The sequence below is a fragment of the Physeter macrocephalus genome, chromosome 14 (assembly GCF_002837175.3).
Source record: "Physeter macrocephalus isolate SW-GA chromosome 14, ASM283717v5, whole genome shotgun sequence".
NCBI classification, from domain to species: Eukaryota; Metazoa; Chordata; class Mammalia; order Artiodactyla; family Physeteridae; genus Physeter; species Physeter macrocephalus.
This window is the reverse complement of record NC_041227.1, coordinates 87822376-87845505: the sequence shown is the minus strand read 5'-3', so window position 1 is coordinate 87845505 and position 23130 is coordinate 87822376. Positions and strand designations below refer to the sequence as shown.

Sequence of the window (23130 nt, the reverse complement as noted above, 5' to 3'; positions counted from 1 at the left end):
AAATGTAAAATAGATAGCTAGTGGGAAGCAGCCGCATAGCACAGGGAGATCAGCTCGGTGCTTTGTGACCACCTAGAGGGGTGGGACAGGGAGGGCGGGAGGGAGACGCAAGAGGGAGGAGATATGGAGATGTACGCATATGTATAACTGATTCACTTTGTTATAAAGCAGAAACTAACACACCATGGTAAAGCAATTATACTCCAATAAAGACGTTAACAAAACAAATTTTAAAAATAATAATGTAAATGTCCATCTGCCTTTCTCAGACAGCTGTTGGGTCTCCTGGAGGCAGAAGAATAAACTAGGTGGCTTTTTAGGGTCCTTTCTAGGCTCTCAGTTGAGATGGCCTTAGGGAGAATGGGGATGACCCTGGCCACCTGCCACCTGACCAGCTGACTACCAAACTGCCCCTGATTTCTCTGGACAAGGATCTGATGGCGGGTCCAGGGTGACCTTGATATTCCTAGTCACATGGGGTCCGTCACTTACTCATATCTGTGTTTTTTTCAAGGTCAATTTCTTCATCTTCTTGAAAATTCTCAAGCTTCTCATTTCTAAGCTCAAAGCTCATCAAATGTGCTTCAGAGATTATAAATACAGGTGAGTGGCCTGAGGTCAGTACCCAAGAGCCCAAGATTATTTTTACCCCTTTTGGCCGTTCTGGCCAATGTCCCAGGAAGGGGAGAACATTGCATTAGTACGTTTCTCTCCTGACACAAGGGAGTCAGCAAGAGGCCCTCTGAAAAAGGTGTCGTGGGATCATGTAGGGCTTTTGCCAAAGATGAGGACCTTCTGAGCCTGTGAAAATGAAGTCAGTGGTGAGTAGTAAAGGGCATACACATTCCCCAGCAGGACACTGGTAAAATGCTCCTAAGCATGGGTGGTTTAAGGGGACAGGAAAGAGTCACATGAAGGGGAGTTGTTGCCTTCCTTTGGGAAGGAGTTGAGGCCACAGAATAAAGGATAGATTGTAACTCAGAAGAGAGTACTTGGGTATTTTTAAGACCTGGAGTGATACAACCACGAACTTTCGGAGTCCAAGGGAATACATTCTTCACACAGTCACGCTTTCTTTGTGACTTGCCTTTGCTGCCTCCTGTGTTCTGCTTTCCATGGTGACAGTGGTCCCATTGCAGAGTAAGTCCGATCATGGGTGTTTATTGAGCTCTGCATTGCTGTCAATCAAATGATGAATGAGTGAGAGAGAAAGGGCTCCCTCCCACCTTTCCCAGTTACTCTGCTTTCTGTAGGATGTGTGCACTTCTTGGGGACAGAGGGTTTTAACCCAGAGTTCCTCTCCCATGGTAGAGATTTTAGTCCTTGTGATAGGGGTGGAGGTGTGAGTGAGGGTGGCTCTACCTCAGCTTCTCCCTCTCTAAGGCCAGAACGGGCCCCGAGCCAGGTGTGCCAGGAAGGTAGTTTTTCCATTTATCTGACAAACATTTAATGAACGTCTAAAATGCGCTGGGCGCTGTGCTTCAAACAAAAGGTAAATAGGATGGGGACCCCATCTGTGAGGAGCACACATTCTAACTTGCCAAGGCCCGGGATGTGGGTGTGAACATGAGTCAGGCGGGCTGATGCTGGCGTTGACCCCAGACTGACCTTGGGCAAGTTGCTTGGCCTCCCCGGGTCTGCTTTCTGGTATGTCACATGGGAGCGTCACCCCAGACCCATCCCCTGCCTGTGATGAGGCCTAAAGGAGGTCCTAGTTACACCTCTCCCAATCTAATCAGATGTGGTGAGTGGTATTTGCCCCGGGTGTCCAGACCCCAAATCCTATCAACCTAACCCCCACCACCCCCGGGAGTTCCAGAAGGGTAAACACACACCGTTCAGGACCAGGCAAATATGTATGGTATTGGCTCTAATATTGCGCAACCTGCCCCTGGCCCTGGGACACTTGGGCTGGCCTGGACCACACAGAGCTACGCCGTCTTTCTCGGCGCCTCTGGCCGAGCCTCCAAGTGGCTGACAGCCTCTCTGGCCCTTTTCCCAAGGCTCAGCCTCTCACCACTCTCTGAGGATGGAGGTCCAGGGCCAAGAGCAGGGCTTCTCCCACCTACCCTGCCTGGGTCCCTTTAGGGAGGGAATCCTCTCACTAACCAGGCACAGGGGAAACCCAGGCACCATGGAAACCCAACAGAGGACAGCACTCCCGGGAGACAGAAACGGGGCAGACGAATGCCAAGGCACCACTTTCCACACATACTGAGAGCCTAAACCCTGCCATTTTGTGCCTCCAAAGCCCACCGTGTACTGCTGGGGCCTTCCCTGAGCTTCAGACCCACAGTGGCCCCTACGATAGTTTTCCATCCTGGCTATTTTAAGCATCACCAGACAGCCGGCCAAAAGCCCTGATGTGTGAGCTCTTCTACTGGATATTTGATTCAGTAACTGAGGGATGGAGCCCCACACAGGGACTTCTTACAGGAGACTTCCTAGAAGATTCTGATACATAGCCAGAGTCGGGGCACCAGGGGACCAGATGTTCTAGTGAAATAATGCATGGAGTTTTCTGGTCAGGCCATGGCAAATGTGTTTCTAAACAGCCTTGACATCCTCTTTTCCAGGCTCTTCTCTAGAGTTATCCAAGACGGTAGCTCTCAAACTTTTTTTTTTAAATTAATTAATTAATTAATTTTTGGCTGCGTTGGGTCTTCGTTGCTGCGCGCGGGCTTTCTCTAGTTGCGGCGAGTGGGGGCTATTCTTTGTTGCAGTGCGCGGGCTTCTCATTGCAGTGGCTTCTCTTGCTGAGGAGCATGGGCTCTAGGCACGGGGCTTCAGTAATTGTGGCACGCAGGCTCAGTAGTTGTGGCTTGCGGGCTCTAGAGCGCAGGTTCAGTAGTTGCGGCGCATGGGCTTAGTTGCTCCGCAGCATGTGGGATCTTCCCGGACCAGGGCTTGAACCCCTGTCCCCTGCATTGGCAGGCAGATTCTTAACCACTGCACCACCAGGGAAGTCCCTTTCAAACTTTTCTGATCACGTGTCTCTATTAGTAAAGAATGATGTCCCTCATCATATATATACATGGTCTACTGAACTACTACATACGTGATACACCAAAATAAAGAAAATTATAAAGGATAGATAAAAATTTAACATACACAGAACTTCTATTATCCTCTCTTATTATATATTCTTCCAACACCAAATGGATTTCCTTGTACAGCCCTGAAGGGTGCACACCCAATTAGGAGGCAATTATCTCCAGAAGTGTAAATCAATATCCTGGGGAGATCTTCATGGCTGAGCGGTGATTCAATTCAGGACAGCTATTTTGGGGAGAGACAGAGTAATAACCCTGCCTGGCATAAACGATCTGTCTGGAAACTTCCCCATCCTTATTCAAGGTAAAAATCTTGAAAAGAGGAACCTGGGTGCCTGCCTACCTGGAGGCCTCCCAGCGTGAGACACCTCACCTTGGCGAGTTTGATATCTACCAGCTGGGGACTGTCCTGGGGAGACTTTGGCTGAGAGTGGCCGAAGTGGCTGAGACTTTGAGGACTAAGTCTAACTGAACTCACAAGAGACTGATATACAAACCAGACTATACAATTATTCGTCCTTAGATTCTGTGAAAAGTGGGAGTGGGACGTTCCTGCTAGTGCCTGCAGCCCTCGTAAAGTTGACACCAGAAGATCCAGAAATCCAAAGCAGTCACCAGAATGCTGCTTGGTGACCACGTCATCAAAGTAAAGTGGTTGGTGTTGAAGGATCACTGATGGTGGCCTGAGAAACGACCACTGCCCTGTGGTGCACCCGTCCCGGTGAGAGGGAGGTTCATTCCCCAGAGTCTCCACCCATAGGGCCGGCTGAGTACTGAGAACTTCCTGCTTCTTTGTGACTTTTCCTGCCATTTTGGTTGGCCATCTGCTTTCTGTTTATTCTTTCTCCATGCAGAGTGCAATACAATTGATTAGCTTATGCTTATTAATTAGCAAAAAGTCAGGGCTCTGTCTCTTAGGACACACCCAGGCCACCTTATTTTACTCTCTGGGCCAGGGAATCCTACAGCGTCGAGAAGCACATTTGCCCATCTCCTTGTCACAGCAGTGCTAACTTCCTCATTTCTAAGTTCTGGGAAGGCTGCTTCCCATCACCCCAACAGATCATGAGCACACCCAGCTCACACTGCCCTCCTCCACGTTGAAAGGTTCTCCTCTTCCACGTCCCCTTCCATTAGGGCCCCCTGCTAGGGTAAGGAGGAAGGGGCAATGGGGCCCAAATGCATTTTGTCCTAACTGGTAGGAACAGCCCGGCCTACAACTCTCCCAGATTTTGAAAACTTTCAGAATGTAGTTCTCAAGATTTGCGCGCCTCGCCCCACGCCCCGGAGTATATTTTAGGAAAGTTTAAATTAAACACACTTAGACCTTGCCAAAGAGGCAAGTGGCTAGGAGCTGGAGAACTTTTGTAGTCCTAGCCCTCATCCCGCGGCTTCTGTCATTCAAGAAGGAAACTGTAACCAGCCCAGCTGCCTGCCTGGTCTGGACAGGGACAGCTGAGCCAGGCCTGGAGAAAGAGCAATGTCCCTGGATTGTGGACAGACACCAGTGGGCCCTCAGCTTGGAGGGAGTTCTCTGTTCTTTGTGGTTCCCAGCATGGAGGTGGCTCTCTCCTCCTAGATAAACGATCTTAACTTTCCGTGTGATGCATGGGGCAGAACTCTTAAGGAACTTATAAAGGAGAATCATTTCTCAACATGCTAAACCCCAGACCCCTTTCTGAAAGAACTTTCAGAAAAATGTCACAAATGGAAGAAAAACAATCCAAGTCACTGAGGTTGTGAGCAACTTGAGGACAGGGACAGAGTCTTTAAAAATGGCGATAGCTAAATGTTACTGATTGCACATCCTGTATCGGGTACCATTTATTCTGAGGGTTGGCCCCATGTTATTTAATCCTTACAATGACACTGTCAGGAGTTATTACTACTAATATTTTAATTATTATTTTAACATGTCATATGATATTATTAGTAGTATAATCCTGATTTTTACAGATAGAGAGGTTAAACAATTTTCCCAAGGCCACATCGCTAGTCATTGGCGGTGCTGGGATTTGAACCCAGGCCCCAGGTACTGCCCCCGTGTCCCGTTGCCTTTGGCCCCAGCTCCTCCTCCTCCCTGTACTGGCTCATATGTCCAGAGCAGATGCCCAATATTTGTTGAAGAGCTAACCGACAGCAATAAACTAAACCATTTAAATAAACAAATGACTGTAGATGAAAAACAGGCATAAACACAGTTCATAAGAGGATGCTGCTATAGATATTTATGGATTTTCGTCTGAACAGAGACGCAAATAGTCCTTTGTCCGAGGAGAATTTAGAATCAGGTGAGGAGTGGGAAATTCCTTCTGACATCCACCCAGAGAGGTGGCAGTTACTAAAATGGCCCAAAACCTCATAAAAAGATGATCATTCCTTAAAAATTCTCCTGTATTAAGTGTGGGATCTTGGATTGGATTCTGGAATGTGAAGAGGACATTAGTGGAAAAACTGGTGAAATCTGGATAAAGTCTGGAGTATAGTTATTGGCCATATGCCAACGTTAGTTTCTTAGTGTTGCCAAAGGTACCATGGTTCTGTAGGGTTTTAACATTAGGGGAAACTCAGTGAAGGGTATGTGGAAACTCTCTACACGATCTTTGCTACTTTTCTGTAGATCTGACATTATTCCAAAATGAAAGGTTTATTTTAAAAGCATAATGTAGTAGCATGGCCCCAAGAATAAGCTGATGGTAAGACATGGGTCTGCATGTAAGTATGTGTCATTAAGACCCATATAACGCAGAGCAAGGGTCGCAGACTCACACATTTGCAAGGGCCAAGGAGGCTGCTTGGGTTGGAGAATGCGTGTCCCCTCTAAAGGCTGTAACCGACAATTGCCAAGCAGGAACTGGGGCCCAGCATGGCCAGATCTCCCCATTTTTCAAAGGAAGCTGAAGATCTGGACCCCTTTGCTTGAAATCACCTTATTCTTTAAGGATGGCTCCAATAGCAAAAATCACTAAGGTAGTGGTAAGCATAAGCAAAGACTGTCTGCAGGTCAACTATAACCCATGGTTGCCACTTGGCAACCTCTGAGCTACAGGGTTTTAAAACACTCCCGGAAACTAGACAAACAAGCAAAACCCAGAACCCTTGAAATAGTCTCTCCTTGGGAACACCTTAATGTTGCTCAGCTAAGTGAGTGTGCGCGGATGAGTGTGGGTGTGCAAGTAGGTGTGAGCTCGGCTCGGGAGAACCACGTAGCCAGGGCCTGTGTCTCAGACTCCCTGCTCCTCGGCCTCCCCTTGACCGTTGAGGCCCTGGGACGCTCAGCCCATATGCTCGGTTGGGTGCGGGGGGAGTCCCTCTCCTTGGTGACTCCTGCCCAACTCTTATAGGCTTTAGGTCCTTTTAGGGCACAAAGGTGAGGTTTTTTGTTTCATTGATAACACTGCATCTGAATGACTCTCAGAGATGCAAGTTTCATAGTGAGCAGTTTCTCCTGCATAAAGTTAAACCTTCTTGAAGATACTGCCCACGAGGGGCTGCTGACCCTCTCTGTTTCCACATCTTTAATTCCACGGGGTTTTTATTCAGTGGGGAGGAACCTTCTCCTAGTTTGGCCCTTTAAGACAAGGACTTGGGCTAAAAACATCATCAAATTTAAGCTCTTTTTTTCCCAATGTGTATCAGACAATAGCTTTGTTTATGCCCTGAATATGAGTCACCTTTGCTAATGTAGTTAGTTTGAAATCAAGAAGCAGCTCCATGGTGAAGAGCAGTTGTTCCCAAACGTGGCTGCTTGTCAGTATCCTGTGGGGAGTCCCTTAAAGATTCTCATTCCCAGAATCCAACCTCCAGAGGTTTTGATTCAGGGGGTTGACATTGGGGCTCAGGAAGCTATAGAGAGAGCGAGCCAACCAACAAAAATATATATTTTTTAAAAGCTCCGTAAGGAATTCTAATAGTCTGTCCACTTGGGAACCACCAGTATGCGGTATGGAATGTTTGGGTCCCAGCTGTGCATTTGCACATGGGTGGTACAAGGGAATGTTTGTCTTTTTTGTGTAGAGTGTATACAACAGCAAGCTTACACACAGCGCTTTTTACGAGGAAGATCAGTTTCTCATTTCCTGCTGCCCTTGCTGTCACCAGGGTTGGGGGCAGCTTGGGGGCAACCCTGATGAAATCCTGCTTGGAGTGTGCAAGGCCTGAGTGTGGGGTCAGAAGCCCCACTTCCAGGCTGGGAGGTACCACTTAGTGGCTGCGTGACCCTGGGCAAGTCATTTTCTTTCCCTTCTCAGGCTCTGTAAGTCCCAAATAGAGAAAGAGGTAGAGGCATCTGCTAGCCAGGTAATAGGAAACTTGTCAAACCTGGTAAGGGATGTAATGTCCTGTGGTGACAGCCATGTGCATGGAAATCTATCCATCAAACAAAACGTTAAGATCTGTAGGTATATCATTATATGGAGGAATCCATTCATTCATTCATTCATCCAATTCATGTTTTCAGAGCATCTTCCATGAGGCGGGTGTGGGGATACATCGGTGAACAAGCCCACACTGGCCCTTAAGGCGTTCAACGTGTAGCCAGGGAGACAAACGGGAAAATCAACTATTTATCAGTGCCATTAGAGCTACAATAAAGGATGCACAGGAGAGCAGGAAATGTTGCCTGTTCCCAAGGTGGCTTTCATGACACATATTTATTAATTTTATTTATTTTTTGGCCATGCCCCACGGCATGCAGGATCTTAGTTCCCAGACCAGGGATCGAACCCGTGCCCCCTGCAGTGGGGGCATGGATCTTAACCACTGGACCACCAGGGAAGTCCCATGACACATATTTGATTGCTGCTTGCAGATTGGCCAAGTCCACGCTGGTCCTCATTCCGTTATTGGGTGTTCATGAGATTCTCTTCTCTTGCATCACTGACGATCAAGTTGAAGGATTTCCAAGATATATACGACTCTTCGTTCAGTTGACCCTGAGCTCCTTCCACGTAAGTAGACGTCTGAACAAGGATGCCTTTGGCTTTTGGGAGAAAACAAAATGCCCTTGATCCAAACACACTCGAAATTGCGAGAGCCCGAAGATGGAAAGAGAGCTCTGGCTGTCAGTAGGATTTATCGGCGAGGGCCTTTGGGATTAGAAGGGTGTGGAGATGGAAATCTTGCTTTAATCCTGCCAGCGTGACTCTGTGACTAAGAAGGGAAAAGTGGTTTGTTTCCTGCACTATAATAGTTGGTGTGACTCACAGTCATATCCACCCTGTCAGCGTGAAGCCCTTTTATTAAGCGCCTAGTTTTGCTGGGTTCCCTGCACAGTTTGTGCAAAGTGAACAGTGAGTAGAGACCAGGAGGCTCTCGGGACTTTGACAGATGTGTGTGGGCTGAAACTGGAAACAGGAGGCCACCTGTGGTTAAGGTACCTTGGTGTTTTGGTTATCCATGGCTTAAACTGTCATCCATTACTTAGCAGATTAAAACGACAGTAATTTTTATTATTTCTCATGATTCTGGGGGTCAAGAATCCAGGTAGGACATAGTAGGCACGTCTCACCTCTGCTCCAGGGATGCGTGCTGGGGCTGAACTTTCGAGATGACTTCTCCACTCATATGTCTGGAGCCTAAGCTGCGAAGGCTCAGATGGCTGAGACTGGCTGGAGTGGCTTTATTTGGGTCAAAATAAATTTCATCGAATTCCCACACTCCCCAAAGGCCCAGGGGACAGAGCCTGGGGTATGGTAGGGGCAACTGGACAGTGGCTCTTTTTACCTTCTGTTAGAGCTGAATTGCAGGTGGCTTTGAATGGAGACAGAGCACCCACTGGTAACTTTTTTTCATTTTGAAACCACGTTTAATTTATTTCAATCTTTTGGGGGATTTCAAAGGCTAAAGTTTAGTCACTCGGGTTTCCTATGTGGCTTGGTCTTAATCTTCTTTAAAAAGCAATCCCAAATTAGAAACAACAACAACAAAACAAAAAATTACAGCTGTTATGTCAGGAGTATTTGGTGGCCTTTTTTTCTCTGAGCACTTGATCGGTCATGTGACCCCTTGATCAGCTGATCTCACACACCCAAGGCCAGCTGAAGATAAGACGCTCATGCAGAGCTTTGTGGGACAGATTTCTTTGCAGGACAGATCCCAGCCTACCAGACTCCCTGGCAAGGGAGCATGTTTGGGTCACCCATTACTGTGTAGCAAACTCCCCCCAAACTTCGTGGCTTGAATGAGAAACTATGTTATTATCTTGAATGATTCTGTAAGCTGGGCTGTCTGGACTCAGCAGGGTGAACCTTTCGATACATGTCATCTTTGAATGGGGCTGCAAACATCTGAAGGCTTGATTTGGGCCAGAACATCCAAGACAGCTCATTCACACGGCTGGACGTTGACATGGGCTGTTGGCTGGGAGCTCAGCTGGGGCTATCGATTAGGAACCTAAGTTCTCCATGTGGCCTCTGCACATAGCTTGTGCATCTCAGAGCACGGCAGCTGGACTCTAGGAGTATCCCAAGAGCAAGTGCTCGAAGAGGGAGGAAGCAGACACTTCCAACCCTCTTAAGGCAAAGGCTCGGAAGTCCCAGACTGTCACTTCTACCACATTGTGCTGGTAGAAGGAGTCACAAGGACATCCCAGGTTCAAGGGGAGGGAAGATATGGTCCATCTCTTGATGTGAAGGGTCACATATGCCTACCAGGAGGGGAGAAATCCTGGGGCCATCTCTAGAGACCAGCGACCACACCGATCGTTTGGTCCTGCAGCAGCCTGAGCTCTGCTCCCCGCCAGGCACCACCGAGGAAGGCGAGGAATCTGAGCAGCTCTGCAGATGGAGCCAGAAACACACTTAGGAGCTTGTGCCTGGACAGGGGCCACGCACCGTCTGAACACCCCCACGCTGTTCCCCTCCAGCCCGCCAGGCAGAGGTGAGAGCACGGGCGGGCAGATGTGCAGATGCACACTCAGTGGGTCGTATCTTAGTGACTCCACCGTAGAAATGAGCACTGGACCCAACAGCTTCCTTTCCTTGCTGCTTTAGGGGACCCTTCACTCTCCCAAGGGCCTATTGCTTAGAGAATTTCACCAGCCTCCTGCTGTCAAGGGATCTTTGGAGAGACTGCCAAGTGGTGGTGACATACGGAGTGAGAGCCATCTGTTCGTGGGACCGCTCCCTTCACTCTCGCTTCATCTAGAATGAGAGTCAGCCAGACTCCAGGATGTTCCTCAGACCCTGACTCAAGAACCTGAGGAAGTGAAAGACACACTTGTGATGAGGAATCCTATCTTACCCAACTCATCTGTGAGACTTCTGGCACACCGAAGGCACGCCCACCCCCTTCCAATATCTGGCAGTGAAAAGACCAGATAAAGGTGGTCTTCTGGTTGGGGGAAGGGGGCGGGGAGGGACAGATAATAACCAAGTTGACAAATAAAGAACAATTCTGGTTATTTATATTCTGAAGACTATAAAATAGAGAACTGTGATTGTGACTGGAACGGCTACCAAAAATTGAGTGGTGGGGAAAGACTTCTCTTCTAGGAGATATTTGAGCTATGACCTGAATTTTGAGAAGCCAGTTAGGCAGAGGTTTGAGGAAAGAATGGTCCAGAAAGCAGAAAGTGTGACAACGGGACCTGAGGAAGAAATGAGCTGATAGCCAGTCCCCAACATGACCCCCGGTCATCTTCGCCTCCTGGTTTTCACAGACTTGAGCAGTGCCCTCTCACACAGAATAGGGTTGACCTGTGCGACCGTTAGAGTATCGTGGACATGAAAAGTGTGTGATGTCTGAGGCTAGGACATCAAAAGGGTTGCAGCCTCCGCCTTGCTCCCTTGGGTCACGCCCTGTGGGTGAAGCCAGCTGCCATGTCCTGAGGACACATAAGAAGCTCTATGGAGGGAGATGGAGGTTTCCTACCAACAACCAGCACCAACTTGCCAGGCATGTGAGCTGTCTTGGAAGCGAGTCAAGCCTTCAGACACCTGAAGTTCCAGCCAACAACTTGACTGCAACCAGAAGAATGACCCTGAGTGGGAATACCCAGCTAAGCCGTGGCCAGATTCTTGGCCCATAGGAAGTACGTGAGATGATAAATCTTTATTGTTTTGATCCACTTAGTTATACAGCAAACTAATACATTAGCTTGAGATGCTGAAGGCACCCAGAAGGTCCGTGTAGCTGAGGGGAAGCGTGGTACAAGGTGAGGTCAGTGACACAGACACAAGGCCACATCACCTTAGCTCCTCCTGTGGTTAGGATATTGTATTTTAATCTAAGTGTGATGGTAAACCCCAGGCATGAAATGATCTATCTTTTCAAAAGAAATATTCTGACAGGAGAAAAGGGTATTTACTATCTCACAAAAATGAAAATTTCAGGACCAGGTATAGCTGGATCCAGGTACTCAAACAATATCATCAAAATCTGTCCGTGACCATCTCCAGCCTCTGCTTTTCTCTATGTTGGCTTTATCCTCAGACGGGCGCTCTCCACATAGCTGGGAAGATGCCCTTGAGTGTCTCCAGACTAACTTTGACTATAAAGTTGGGAAAAGCAGGGAAGAGGGTGCAACTTTCTCTTCTTTCCTGGTGAAAAGAACTGAGATTGGGCCTGCTTGGGTCACATGACCATTTGGGCTGTTTATTGCGGTGATGGCCCTCCTAGAACATGAGGACCACATGATTGACAGCCCTGCCAGAAGCCCAGGGAGTAGGGGAGGGTCAGGAAAGGATGCAAATCAGGCAAAAAAAATTAGCCGTTGCCCACTATGGACAAATAGAAATGGGACAGTCACCTTGTACAGTATTTGTATAATTGAATGAATGATGTAGAACCTTTAGGGTTTAATCATCATTGACCTATGAGCATGTAAGCAAACACCTGGGCTGATGTGGATGGTGAGTGTCAAAGTAGGAAGAGACCCCATGGAAATCCGAGTTAATGGAATCATTATGACTCACTCTAGTTAGTACAAGCAAGTAGCTGCCTGCCTCTTGTAGGGGCTACTAGGACTAGGGCCGGTCTGTGGACTTTCCAAGTATCCGTCAGACACACCTTCTACTGAGTCAAGCTTCACGCCACCTCTTCCTTTCATTCCAGGGACTGCTTGTGGCCTTGCAGTATTGCTTTGCCAATGGAGAGGTACGTTTTCCATGCTGCCATCCTAGCTCCCTGCGAGGCTGGGGCCGGCATCTTACTGCCCCTGGAGAGTTCGGTTTACGTGATGGTGCCACGGGGGGGTGTGCAGTGACCGGCACGTCCTGGGACAAACGGGTACCATAGACATCCAGTAGAGAGAGCAGCAGGCATCCTAGACCGATGGGGAAAGGTACTGGGATGAGTTTTCTTTCCAGAACCCAACCATGGCCCCCGCTGGAGCCGCACTGGGAGTATCAAAGTGTGATACGGTTACCAGCTGTAACTCTGGAGTCCAAAAATCTGCATTCAAGCCATGACTCACCCACTTAGGAGATCTGCATTAGTCAGGTCACTGTGGCTCTTTAAGCCTCAGTTTCCTCGTCCGTAAAATGGGAATATCAATGGTCCCTACCCTGCAGTGTTACCCCAGGGATGCATGGTAAAGGTCCTATGCATGGTAACAACGATTATTTTTATTATTAATATTATTGCACAGCCCCCAACCAACTCTCTGCTCCCCCAGAAAGAGGCTTGAAAGGGGGAGGGGAAGAGGCCAGAGCAGTTTTCTCCTGACTTGAGGAGTTGGTGGAATTTCTGGCTCCCTTTCATCTTCCCCTCCCCGCATCCCAGGTTTAAATATGGATTGCTGTCTCCTTCCGCTAGAATGTAAGCCTCTTGACATCAAAACCTCTTCCGTCTTGCTCACTGCTACCTTTTCTGTATCTTCAGGCAGGGACCCATGATCCACCAGGCAAGTTTCAAATGTCACCTCGACACAGTCCTTTTCTGAACACCCTATCTCAGATTTTAGTCTCCTCACCCCACTGTCCTGCATAAAGGCCTCACGGTGTCACTATCATCTGCTCTGCTCACATGTATTTGTTTGCTTCCCCTAGTGAGAAGGTAGGTTTCCCAAGGGTGGTCCAGAGTAGCCACTCAATACACATTTGCTGAGTGGACACAGGACTCAGTGACTCCCAGGCAGTAACCCCGCCCTCTTCTCACCTGGCAGGTGAAGGCCGAGCTGCGGAAGCAGTGGGCCCGCTTTTTGCTAGCCCACCACTCGGGCTGCAGAGCCTGGGTCCTGGGGAAGAACTTCCGATTACTAGAGAAATGTCCCAAGAAGCTCTCGGAGGGGACCGGCTCCGGCAAGCTGCAGAAGGCGCCGCCCTCGCCCCATGGTGGCCAGCTCCTGCACTTGACTGCGGAGGGCCTGGGGGTGGCGGGCACCCTGCCCCGCCAAGGCCACGCAGCCTGGCCCCGGGGCGGCAGCGTGTCGGAGAGCAGCGAGGGGGACTTCACCCTGGTCCACACCATGGAGGAGATTCTCGAGGAGAGCGAGATCTAGGCAGGAGCCCACCTCTGGCTCCGCTCCCTGGGGACTCCTGAGACGGGCGAGGGAGGAGGCGGCCAAGCTGCACGTTGCTGACCTTGCGGGTGCAAAGTCAGCCCATTTCCCGCGCACCCCGCCCACTCCGAAGTGACGTCGCCCCTCCCACTCCGACGTGACGTCACCCCGCCTACTTTGGACGTCTCTTTCAGGCTTGTCCTGCTCTGTACGACAGAGGCTGCGTACACTCACCGCCTCTGCGTGCCCTGTCATCCTCATCACCCCCGCAGGTGTGTTTCCCAGAATGCCACCAGCCTCCCGGGCTGGGCCCATATTCGAGTGAATGGAGCCCTAGGATACAGAGAAATGTCTGCTATGAAATAGAGGCCAGCCGCTATCCTTCCTTTACCCTTCATGGTACAAGGTGTGTATCTGAAGTCGGGTTCAGTGTGTCCAAGGACCACCTGCGAAGTGTTTTAAATGCAGAGTCTGACTCATGGCAGAGATTCTAAGAGGGTGCATCTGGGACGATGGCCGGTGATGGGAACTGTGTAACAAGCGTCCCAGGTAATTCTGATGCGAGCCCACGTTTTGGAAACCTGGGGCAGGATGCGCAGGAGCCAGAAGCCCCTCTGAGCTGGCCGCTGGCGGGAGAGACCACCGGAGTTCTGCATTCAGCAGTTCAGCTGTGACACGCCTGCCCTCCTCTGACAGGGTGGACCGCACTCCGCCCCCCAGAGCCCGCTCCTTCCCTTCTCTCGTCTTCCTCTCTTGTCAAGACTTACCTCCCTCTCTCCATCTCAGGTCTCATCCGTGGGCAGAAGCAGCAGCTCTGTTTGATCTGTAACGAGCCCATCCTCCCTCGGAGGGTGGGCCCCAGCACCCAGGGCCCCTCTGAAAGTTGCTGTTGGTCATTTTCTCACTTTTCTGCCTCCACCTGCCTTTCTGAGCTTTCTGGCTTCTTCAAGCCTTACTTGCCTACCGTTCTCTGCCATTTTTGGTTTGCCGTTGATACCTGGATGGCTGTACCTTCTGCTCTGGGAGGTGTGCCCACTGTTCTCCCGGCCCCGAGTCCCCCACTGATAAGGGTCCCACTCCTCGTATGGACTTGGATGCTGAGAGCTGGAGGGGACCCAGTTGAAATGAGAGGACTGTGGCTGATCTGGACACGCCGAGGAGGCACCGAGGGGGCCGGGGCTGTGGACCCGGTCTGCAGGTGGGGAGTAAGTTGTGCCCGGACGCTGAGTGGAGGGTGCTTCTGGAGGCTGAGGAGGGCCCAGGCAACTAGGGTCAGGCTCAGTGGCTGCAACTGTAAGGCAAGAGGCTGAGGAAGGTCAAGGGAGGAACGTGCTATGGAAACAGGGTGTCAGTTCTCAGGAGCGTCACTTTTATAGCGGGTAAAATGTATGTGTACGTGGGTGGCCGGGGTATGATGCTGTGGGACCAAGTCCTGCCTTATATTAGGGGGAGGGGCGATATGATACTTATCAAGTAGGGGTGCCAGATTTTGCAATTAAAAATACACAATTCGGATATAAGTATACGTATAGCTGATTCACTTTGTTATACAGCAGAAACTAACACAACAATGTTAAGCAATTATACTCCAATAAAGATGTTAAAAAACCACAACTCTCAGTTAAATGTGAATTTCAGATAAATGAATATTATTGTTGTCTAAGTATATCCTATGGGATATACTTTACGTGAAATCCAAATCCACTGCACATCCTGTATTTCACCTGGCAACTCCATTGTCAAGGACATTTTGCAGCAGGACAGAGACCAGGGTGAGGCAAGGAGACCTCAGTTCAGGTGCAAAATTTAAGAGAGTACTAAAAAACCCACAGTCGTCAGATAAGTAATATTTTAATGCAATATTAAAAAAATATATTTTAAAAAATCTGCAAGCTACAGCCCACGGGCCATTTATAAGAATGACATTTTATTGGAACCAAGGCTGGGATGAGGGTGAAGCAAGTGAGGCCATGAGATGCAAATAAAGGGTCTGGTCCTGACTATATAAAATTTTGACATTTTGCTCATCGTGGACGTTTTAACATTAATTTTTATTTTTAAACAATTGCATGAAAATATTTATCTTGATTACTGAGCTTTTTGTCTCTTACCTTAAATTTCGCACCTGAGGCTGGTGCCCATCCCCCCATCCCCCCATTCCCCCCCCCTCCCCCCGCCGCCCCCGGCTCCTCTCTGCAACAGGGGAAACTGAAGCAATCACATTAGGCAAGTACATAACAAAGCAAAGGTTTGTTTTCTGGTGTCTAGATTGTCCACAGTTCAATCATTAAAATATATGTCCTACTTTTTCCTTTCTGCAAAAATCTCTGCCATTTCTTATCAACCCATTAGTACCTAGTAAGCTGGGCCGTGTCGTATTCCCAGCTAGTATCCAGCATAGCCAGTTCAGAGCAGGTTCAGAACACATTCATCAAAGGAGACAAGACAGAAGCGTCTTGGGAGCATCAGATGCTGTCGAGGGTCAGTTATCCAGGACCCGGCCACTAATAGAAGGAACTTTTTTTTCTAAGCACTTGTAAATATGCCCTCCCCACTCACTCCACAAATGGAGTGGCACACACACACACACACTGCTGCTTGCTCTTGTTCTGCTAATGATTAACATAAGTTTATTTAATTTGATTTGTATTTTGTTGATTCTTTTACATTGGTTTCACACTGGAGCTGAAGGTCTCTGCCCCTGGAGAATCTGGTGCACTGTTCCTGGCCAGAAGTGGGAAAAAGAGCTGCAGTATTTTAAGCCTGGGAACCTGGGTGGTCCATTGTCTCAGGGACCAAGAAGAGTGGGCAGAGAGGTCGGAGAGAGAAGCAGAGGTCAAAGGTCAAAAGGGTGGAAGGCAAGTGTTTCCCTTCTGCTAGACCACCCCCTAGATCATTCACTTTGCTGTTGCCTTAAAGATCCAGCCTAGTGGGTCTCAATCCTGGCTTTGCAATCACCTGGGACACTTTCTAGAAACATCGATGGCTGGTGAGGCCAGAAAGCACACCAGCAGCCCAGCACACAGCTTGGACACGTCAGAAGCACTGTAGCCTTGGCTGTGGTGGAAATGTGACTGGTGGCAGCAATGGTACCCGGCACTGAGGGACCTATTGATGAATCTGTCTGGGGTGCCTCCTGGGGATGCTAAGAAATGGCCGAGGGCCACTGCACAAGAGGCTGGGACCCTGTGAGAGCAGTTTGGGTTACTGTTCCTGACGAGTTTGTTTCTGCCCTTGAGTTTCCACGTACGTGAGGAAGCAGAAGTTCAGAGATGTGAAGTGACCTCCACAAAGTCTCTATAGTGGACGTCCATTTTTACAGTCCACCCTTCCTATACTAACAGCACCAAAATTTTCCTTTTGGAAATCCCACATCTCGCACTCTCCGTCCTTGAAGGTTGAGTCATTCCAACGCCATCCTCATCCCCAAGGATGGGCATGAAAATCTGCTTGGCCAGCCTGAGCATGACATCCTCCTGGCACCAGATGTTGGGTCAGGGATGGACATAGAACCAATCAGAGCCAGTGAGAGACAGTCCTGGGACTCTTGACAAACAAAGCATTTTTTCTTTCTTGCTGAAATTGGAACCACAAAGAAGTAAGCCTGGATCTGCTGGTCGCCCTCCTGGGGGAAAAGCCTGTCTGGGAATGGAGACTTCACAGCAGCAAGCAGAACCAGGAGATGGAGAAAGAGCCCTGACACCTTGTTGGAGCCCCTGGATTAAGCCTGACCTTAAAGTTGGTGCTACTCCTGGAATTTCAGTTACATGAGTCAATAATATTTGTGCCACAGCCACTGGTGTTGGGTCTTCCGTTCCTTGCATCTGGAAGAGTTTTGATGACATAGCTCATTACCACCCCTACCTCCTCTTCTCTTCAGTCAAGTTGGACTTTACACTGCCTCTAAGTTCTCTTAGCATCTTCCCCACAGGGTGCCCTAGAGCTGTACAGGATGCCAGCCCAAGTGGCCCTGCCACCCCAAGCTAACAGAAGATGTGCTAATTAGGTTATGACTCTTGGGTCCTCCATTGGCCAACGGAAGGTCCAGTGGCCCCTTTATGTCTCTTACTGAACCACAAACCAACAAGGTTATTATGCAGTGTCTATCCTTTTAGACTCGAGTGACAAGGATACCTTGACCTCAGAGAGAAGTGAAAAGCTCCCAGCTTCACACCCCAGTCAACCAGATTCAGTCATGGAGGGCAGTGTGTGTGGAAAGGGCACCCGAGTGAGGCTTTGAGCCCTTTGGTTCTATCCCTAGACCACCCTGGGTCTTTCTTCTCCCTCCGACATGGCTCCTGGGTGGCCCGCTACGTCTGATACTGGAGGGGTATCTTGGGCACGTTATTACTGTCCTCCCCCCAGAACCGCTGGACCAGATGCTGTGTAGCCCCCCTCTCACTTCCAGCTCCGCTGCTGTGCAGTCCCAGAATTCTCTGGCCTGTCATGTCCAGGTGAAAACTATTGAGGCAGCCTGGTGTAATCAAAGGGACTCCTGTTGGAGTACCAAATCCTACTCTTACTTCGTGGCCTGCTGTCCTCATCTACACTATGGGGATAATAACCCCTCCATCAGTGAAATAATGCTGAGCATCCAGTAGGATGCCTGGCTCACAGGAAACGCTCCATCCTTAAGTGTTATGATGACTCTCCAGTTCACCCTCCACAAAGAGCAGCACTTTGTGGCGGCGGTTATTGTGCCATTGCTGTTGCTAAAGCTGGGGTGATCTCCCCACACCAGCAGATGGAGATGCCCCAGCCTCAGAGGGTTGCACACAGGTTGCTCAAGTGTCCAGGACATCTGCATGTCCTGCATTTTTCTAACCTCATCTTGGAACTTAGGCCTGGAGAATAAATGGACTTTCCAAACAATGAACACAATGCTTTTGAGAACCCGCCAATGGAGGTCTGAGGTGTCCCAGGCCCTAGAGCTCTGATAAGGCAGTGTGGGCCAGTGGGCAGCGCTGGCCTGGCCTCTGCTCATTAGCTGACCCTGGGCGAGCTGCTTGCCGTCTCTGCGTCTCCTTTTCCATGTCCCTAAAAATAGGGGCCTCAGGGACATCTGTCTTCACCTTGCAGCGTGTCAAAGCTGAACTTGTCATTATCTCCTGAAACCAGCATCTCTCCCTGCTGTTTCCTGTCTTGATGGATGACATCACCACTCACCTGGCACCCAAGCCACAAACCTGGCTGCCATCCTTGCTCCTGCCTCCTCCCCTGTACCAGTCAGGTGGATTCTACCTCCTAAATATCTCCCACCTGGGCCACTGTAAGAGCGTGATCTCCAGGCCTCGGTCTTGCCCCTCTGATTTATTTTTACCCTGCCAGAGGGTCCCCTTACAAACATAAATCCCTCCTGCTTGAAACCCCACACAGTACCCACCACCCTCGCCTCCCCTGGGCTGCAGGGAAGGCCTTGCATGCTCTGGCCCCTGCCTCTCTCTGCTCTCTGGCTACACTGGCCTTCTCAGCGTCCTAGAACTCGAAATGCTCATTCCTGCCTCAGGGTCTCTGAGACATACTGTTTCCCCACCACCTCCTTTCCCCCACGACAGTCCACTGGGTCTTAATTGAAATGCCTCTTCATCAGGAACACCTTCCCCATCTCTGGACAAGTCGGCCCCTCCCGTTGTGTCTTCCCCACAGTGCTTTGCTTTGTCTCCATGGTAACCTCACCACCTCAACCGACTCCTTCAAGGTCTGTGGTCTCCTCTGCGCCCTGAGTTGCACGAGAACGGGGCTGTGCTGTCTCTGTCCTTCAGAACCACAGTCCCCGCACCCTGGCTTACGACTGCGACACATCCTTGTCTTTGAGGCTGAGCCGACAGAAATCATTTCTTTTTCCAGTTCGAGAATGACCAGTCAGCTATGTGCCCGGCTCCTCTTGCCTTTATTGGAACCTGCTTACCCAACAATCCACAAAGGAGCTTACACGGTAGGGCGTGGGGATATTTAGGGCTCCTGTGACCTAATCCTGGGATTACTGCGGAAGCCTGGGCTGGCGGGCAGGTGGAGGGGAGGCAGGCAGGTATAGTGGGCGTGACTTGGTGAATTGCTAAAGACACTTCCGTTTGGCAGGAAGCTGTGCTGCGGGGTTAATGTGCTGCGGGGTTAAGGTGCTGCGGGTTGGAGGCTCTCCCGCCCCGGGGGCGCGTGTGCACATGCGTGTTTATGTTGGCGTGACTTGGTGAATTGCTAAAGACACTTCCGTTTGGCAGGAAGCTGTGCTGCGGGGTTAATGTGCTGCGGGGTTAATGTGCTGCGGGGTTAAGGTGCTGCGGGTTGGAGGCTCTCCCGCCCCGGGGGCGCGTGTGCACATGCGTGTTTATGTTGGGGTGGGGGACAGGGAGGAGACCTGAGCAGTTGACGTCAGGGTTTCTTTTCCTTAAACTTCTCCTTCACTTTTTGCGGCTCAAATTGGATCAGTCGCAGAATTTCCATGTTGGCTAGGGTTCCCTCGATGAACTCCTTCTCTGTAAGTTTATCTGTGCACAGGGGGAAAAAAATTACTACAGTCAGGATAGGCTGCGATGAAGCTGACGTCGGCCAGCATACCCAGTACGGATGGATCTATTATGAAAATACTGGGTCTCAGTGCCCCTGAGGGTAACCCCACCCCTGACTCTACCTCAGGACCCCTGGACCTCCCCAGGAACCAGCAACAAGAGGGTTAAGTTCAGGCACTGCCGGGCCTCCAGGAAGTGTGCTGTGTCTCTTCTGATTGGCTGGTGATCCTTTCCTAGGCGTCTCTGCATCCCTGATCTACCTTCCCATTTAGGACAAGAGAGATCCTTGTCCCCAACTATTGAATTCAGTTCTATCCAGTGAAATGCACTCACTAAGCCCTTCCTCTGTGCCAGAGTCACTGTGTTTGGGGCTGAGGTCATTGCAGGGGCCAGAGGGCAGGGTGTGGCATGGAAAGGAGTGAGATAATGTCCCCTGGCCCAGGAAACTGTTTGTCTGATGGGGAGACAGTCACCTCTAGAAATGACCCTAGAATGAGGCAGCTGTTCCTTCCTGCTCGTGGCTATGCTCATAGTCCTGCACGTAGTAGGTGCTCAATAAAGCTTGGCTGAGCTGATTTGGGTTTCGCCACTGGCTTATGTTCCAGGCCTTTTCGGCAACCTTAATCCTTCCTGGATTAGGATCCAGGCTGTTTCCCTGTGCAGGTCAGGACGGTGAAATTTGGGCTTTAAAGTCCCAGCCACCGACTTCCCTGGTGGTGTAGTGGTTAAGAATCTGCCTGCCAATGCAGGGGACATGGGTTCGAGCCCTGGTCCGGGAAGATCCCACACGTCGTGGAGCAACTAAGCCTGTGCACCACAACTACTGAGTCTGTGCCCGGGAGCCACAACTACTGAGCCCGCGTGCCACAATGACTGAAGCCCGCGCACCTAGAGCCTGTGCTCCGCAACAAAGAGAAGCCACTGCCATGAGAAGACCGGGCACCACAATGAAGGGTAGCTCCTGCTCGCCACAACTAGAGAAAGCCCGCGCGCACCAACAAAGAACCAATGCAGCCAAAAATAAATAAGTAAATTGATATATTTTAAAAAAAGGAAGTCCCAGCTGCCCTATCAGCCTCACACATAGCTTGAAACTCCTCCCAGGAGTGAGGCGTTGTCTCCAGATGGGCCATGTGAAAACACAAGTCACGTGGTAGGAGTACTGTCTCAGCCTCCCAATACCACTGCCCCCTGTGACATTCACCTGGGTCAGTTTTCAGTTTAGCACATAGCAGAACAAGGGACTCAGCACATGGCAGACCCAGAAGGGTATCATGAAGCAGTTGAAAGAGCCAGTGGGGTAAGGTGCCACCAGGTGGCATCTTAAGCAGCCAAGAGAAGGTGCTCAAAGGGGAGGTGACATCTGAGTGAGGCAAGGGAGGTGCCTACCCTCCAAAATTTAAGGAGGCTCTCACTTTCAGGGTCCTGCGAGCACAGGGCTGGCACCTGAGAATGGGTGCCTCCTTAAATTTTGTGCCAGGGCACCTCACTTGCCTCGCCCTAGTTCTGGCCCTAATGTCAAAGATCTGGTTGCTAATCTGCCTTCTTCCTACACTGCAGATTAGCAGGGTCCTTATTTAACAGCCTGCTCAGGCCTGTGCCCTGGAACCTTGGTAAGAGATTGCCCCAGAGATCACAAAAGGGGCCAATACTGGTTCCTCAGATGTGTTTGGACCACGCAGTGTTTCATCAATTGAGGCACTTCGGATTTTTAAAATCTCGATTGCTGGCCTCTCTTTTTAACAAATCAGATGGTGGGGCCCCAGTGGCTCTGTATTCCAGCGTGGCAACAATTGACCAGAGGCCGTAAGACCAGACAGACCCTCACGCCCCACACTGTTTGCCAGTCCCAATCTATCACTTAGTAGGGCCTCTCACGCCCACACTGTTTGCCAGTGCCAATCTATCACTTAGTAGGGCCTCTCACGCCCACACTGTTTGCCAGTGCCAATCTATCACTTAGTAGGGCCTCTCACGCCCACACTGTTTGCCAGTCCCAGTCTATCACTTAGTAGGGCCTCTCACGCCCACACTGTTTGCCAGTGCCAGTCTATCACTTAGTAGGGCCTCTCACGCCCACACTGTTTGCCAGTGCCAATCTATCACTTAGTAGGGCCTCTCACGCCCACACTGTTTGCCAGTGCCAATCTATCACTTAGTAGGGCCTCTGTCCACTTCTGTCTCATTCATCATCACGGCCCCTGTAGTCATGCAAGTTTGCAGCCCCCATCTGACACCAGCCCCTCTCCTGTGTCCTTCCCGAGTTGGACATGGGCCTCATGCACCAGCAGCCCTCACTGCCCAGTTGTGGAATCCATCACAGCTTTCAATGCAAGGCCGTGCTCCCCACAGGCTGCTCCCAGCCGGACTGAACAGGGCAGGGAGCCAAGACAGACCAGCTCCTGGAAGAAGGGGGCTTGAGGACACCCCCTCAGCTTTGCCAAGACTGTCCTAGCCCAGCACTGCAGTCTAAGAGTTTTCTTACCCAACCCGCTTTCCTTGCCTCTGCACATAAATGTTTCATCTGCTTTGCAGTCTGATGGCTTGTCCCTGCCTCTTCCAGACTCCTCCCCATTTTCCCTCATACGCCTTCCCCCCATCAATCTCTTGAAATCTAACTGAAATCTAATCCCATCTGGCCATGCTTCTCAAGGGACCCAAACTAACTTCCTAAAGGAAAAACCATGTAAATTGAGATCCCACTTACTTGGGACTCCATGCTTTCAGATTATTCTGAAGTGAGGTTTACCCTGTCCCAACCGTGCAGAAGGCATTTTTATAAACAAGTAAACCAAAGTGTCTAAAAATAACAGGCACGCCATTGAAAAAGAAAGTGGTTTGCTTGCAAAGCCTCTAAACTTGCCGTTTGCATACAAACTGCTAATGGCTGTTGCCTTGACTTTTTACTATTCCTTCAATGTGGGTTAACTCTGTCATCACAAAAGATGTTTTTTTCTCCCAAAGCACACCGTCATTTAGAGCCTTCCTCCTCCCCCCAGAGATCTCACGCAGGGATGGAGTTGTTTTTTTTTTTTTACGGTACGCGGGCCTCTCAGTGTCCTGGCCTCTCGCGTTGCGGAGCGCAGGCTCCGGACGCGCAGGCGCAGCGGCCATGGCTCACGTGCCCGGC

The 23130-nt window shown here is 50.0% G+C and overlaps 2 protein-coding genes across 3 annotated transcripts in view; one reads left to right on the top strand and one right to left on the bottom strand.

Annotated features, from left to right (window-relative positions):
• The window catches only part of GLP2R (glucagon like peptide 2 receptor), a 37000-nt gene extending 23237 nt beyond the window's left edge, over positions 1-13763 (top strand). Inside the window, exons 7-10 of one of the 2 annotated variants that reach the window (XM_055090070.1) lie at positions 515-603; positions 7864-8002; positions 12108-12149; positions 13159-13763. In XM_055090070.1, coding sequence (XP_054946045.1) covers positions 515-603; positions 7864-8002; positions 12108-12149; positions 13159-13494 — 606 coding nt within the window. In that variant the 3' untranslated portion in view covers positions 13495-13763. Of the gene's footprint in view, positions 1-514; positions 604-7863; positions 8003-12107; positions 12150-12875; positions 13074-13158 lie in introns of those variants that run through there. The other variant, XM_055090071.1, reaches the window with a different exon arrangement.
• Positions 13764-19727: 5964 nt separating this feature from the next.
• RCVRN (recoverin) overlaps positions 19728-23130 on the bottom strand; it is an 8030-nt gene continuing 4627 nt past the window's right edge. Inside the window, exon 3 of the mRNA XM_007104354.3 lies at positions 19728-19979. Within this exon, the coding sequence (XP_007104416.1) occupies positions 19864-19979 (116 nt within the window). The 3' untranslated portion in view covers positions 19728-19863. The remainder of the gene's footprint in view (positions 19980-23130) is intronic.